The 2174-nt window shown below is 49.6% G+C and overlaps 1 protein-coding gene across 1 annotated transcript; it reads left to right on the top strand.

Moving 5' to 3' along the window:
* Window positions 1-569: 569 nt before the first annotated feature.
* On the top strand, window positions 570-1962 carry LOC120701029 (protein RAFTIN 1A-like). Its single transcript, XM_039985201.1, has 2 exons — window positions 570-744; window positions 1030-1962. Exons 1-2 carry the CDS (start codon window positions 570-572, stop codon window positions 1782-1784), a joined length of 930 nt encoding a protein of 309 aa, XP_039841135.1. The 3' UTR covers window positions 1785-1962.
* Window positions 1963-2174: the final 212 nt, after the last annotated feature.

Raw genomic sequence — 2174 nt, 5'->3', positions numbered from 1 at the left:
CAGAAATCTAGAGTTTCTTGGGACTCACAGGATATTACAGGAGGTTCATTGAAGGCTTCTCTAAGATAGTGAAACCCCTTACCTCACTACTAGAGAAAGGAAAAGAGTTTGTTTGGTTAGAGGAATGTCAGACTAGCTTTGAGGAGTTGAAGAAATAGTTGACTACCGCACCGGTGTTGGTTATGCCAGATATTGACAAGAGTTTTGACATATATTGTGATGCATCTCGGCAAGGACTTGGTTGTGTGTTGATGCAAGAGGGACATGTGATTGCTTATGCGTCTCGTCAGTTGAGGAAGCATGAGCAGAATTACCCCACTCACGACCTAGAGTTGGCAGCAGTGGTACATGCCTTGAAGATATGGAGACACTATTTACTGAGACACAGGTGTCAGATATACACTGATCACAAGAGTTTGAAGTACATATTTACTTAGAACGATCTCAACCTAAGGCAGAGGAGATGGTTAGAGCTTATAAAGGATTATGACTTCGAGATACATTATCACCCAGGGAAAGCTAATGTGGTTGCCGATGTCTTGAGTAGCAAGAGTTATGTGAATGCAACAATGGCTTGTGAGATGCCTCAGGAGTTGTATCAAGAGTTTGAGAAACTCAACCTTGGGTTTGTTTCTCATACTGAGGGAATTATTATAGAGGTAGAACCGACCCTCGAACAGGAGATAAGGAAAGGTCAACTTGAGGATGTTAAGATCAAGGAAATCAAGGAATCGATAGAAGCAGGTAAGGCATCTGATTTCACCGACGATGAACAAGGAACAATGTGGTTCCAAAAGAGGATATTGGGGGATATACCTTAGCTGTCTCAGGGTAAAAATGTAATTGCATGTATGAACGTTTTAGCCCTGTAAAAGAGGGACTCGAATTTAATCAAACTTCTCCCTCTCCATTTGCTTGGCCATTATGCAAATTTAATCAATGTTATATTCACCAGCTAAAACACTTAATCGGCCAGACACTTCTTTACAATATTATTTTATTTATAGCCGAATTAATCAAACACATCCGCACCTCCCAAGCAGCCCTCGTCTCCCAGCCGGCCGTCCCGTGCAGGCCGTGACCACAGCGCCGACGAGTATTTGGCCAAGGGGCTCTTCTTCCACGAGGACCTAGTCCAAGTAGGCAAGACCCTAACTCTCTACTTCCCGGTGGCAGCCAGCGCGCCGCTCGGACTCCTGCCGCGCCGCGTGGCCGACGCCATCCCGTTCTCGGCGTCCTCGCTGCCGGCCACCCTCGCCCGGCTCGGCATCGCCAGTGACTCCGCGCAGGCGGCCGCCATGGAGGAGACGCTGTACATGTGTGAGCTGCCACAGAAAGCAGGCGAGGCGGCCAAGTTCTGCGCGACGTCGCTGGAGGCCCTGGTGGAGGGATCCATGGCGGCGCTCGGCACCCGCCGCATCCGGCCGGTGACCTCCGGCCTGCCCCGCTCGGGGGCGCCCAAGCAGCCGTACACCGTCCGGGCCGTGCACCCGGTGGACGGGGCGAGCTTCGTGTCGTGCCACGACCATGACTACCCGTACACCGTCTACATGTGCCACAACACGCCCTCCACGAGGGCGTACATGGTGGAGCTGGAGGGTGCCCGCAGCGGCCTGGCCGTCACGGTCGCCGCTATCTGCCACGCGGACACGTCCAGCTGGAACGCGGAGCATGTCTCCTTCAGGATCCTCGGCACCAAGCCCGGCGGCGCACCGGTCTGCCACTACCTGCCGTATGGGCACAATTTGTGGGTCAACATGGAGGCAAATCGCTCGTCATCCTAAGCAACTTCTAAACAGCTGCACTCGCTCCGTCGTCCCAACCAAGATTGATCATGTCTATGTAGTGTGTACGTCTATGATCTTGCAATGTTTGGCATGTTGTTGTTCAGATCAGGGGCACAGCTTCTGCTTGTTTGTTTTCATTTACCCACATAATATATAGTATCTAATGTTTTTTTCACCAGGTCGTGTGCCAAAGGCCCTCCGTGGGCACCTCAGGCCATCGATTCAGGCTGAAAATACGAGCTGATGTTGCAGCTGGTATGTAACACCCACATTTTCAAATTAAAAATTAAATAAATTTAATTAGAATTATTACAAGATCGATAAGATTTTAATTAATTTATCTTGATTTTAGAGCATTTGTCATGAATTAAATGAATTACTTAGCTA

This window comes from Panicum virgatum, chromosome 3K (genome assembly GCF_016808335.1).
Source record: "Panicum virgatum strain AP13 chromosome 3K, P.virgatum_v5, whole genome shotgun sequence".
In the NCBI taxonomy this organism is placed as follows: domain Eukaryota; kingdom Viridiplantae; phylum Streptophyta; class Magnoliopsida; order Poales; family Poaceae; genus Panicum; species Panicum virgatum.
This window is presented reverse-complemented; position numbering and strand designations above follow the sequence as displayed.

Bases quoted from the DNA above. Each gene is read 5' to 3' on its own strand.
- LOC120701029 (XM_039985201.1), top strand. From the start codon at position 570: ATGGCTTGTGAGATGCCTCAGGAGTTGTATCAAGAGTTTGAGAAACTC. The intron at 745-1,029 runs GTAAGGCATCTG...CAAACACATCCG, and splicing joins CAAGGAATCGATAGAAGCAG to CACCTCCCAAGCAGCCCTCG.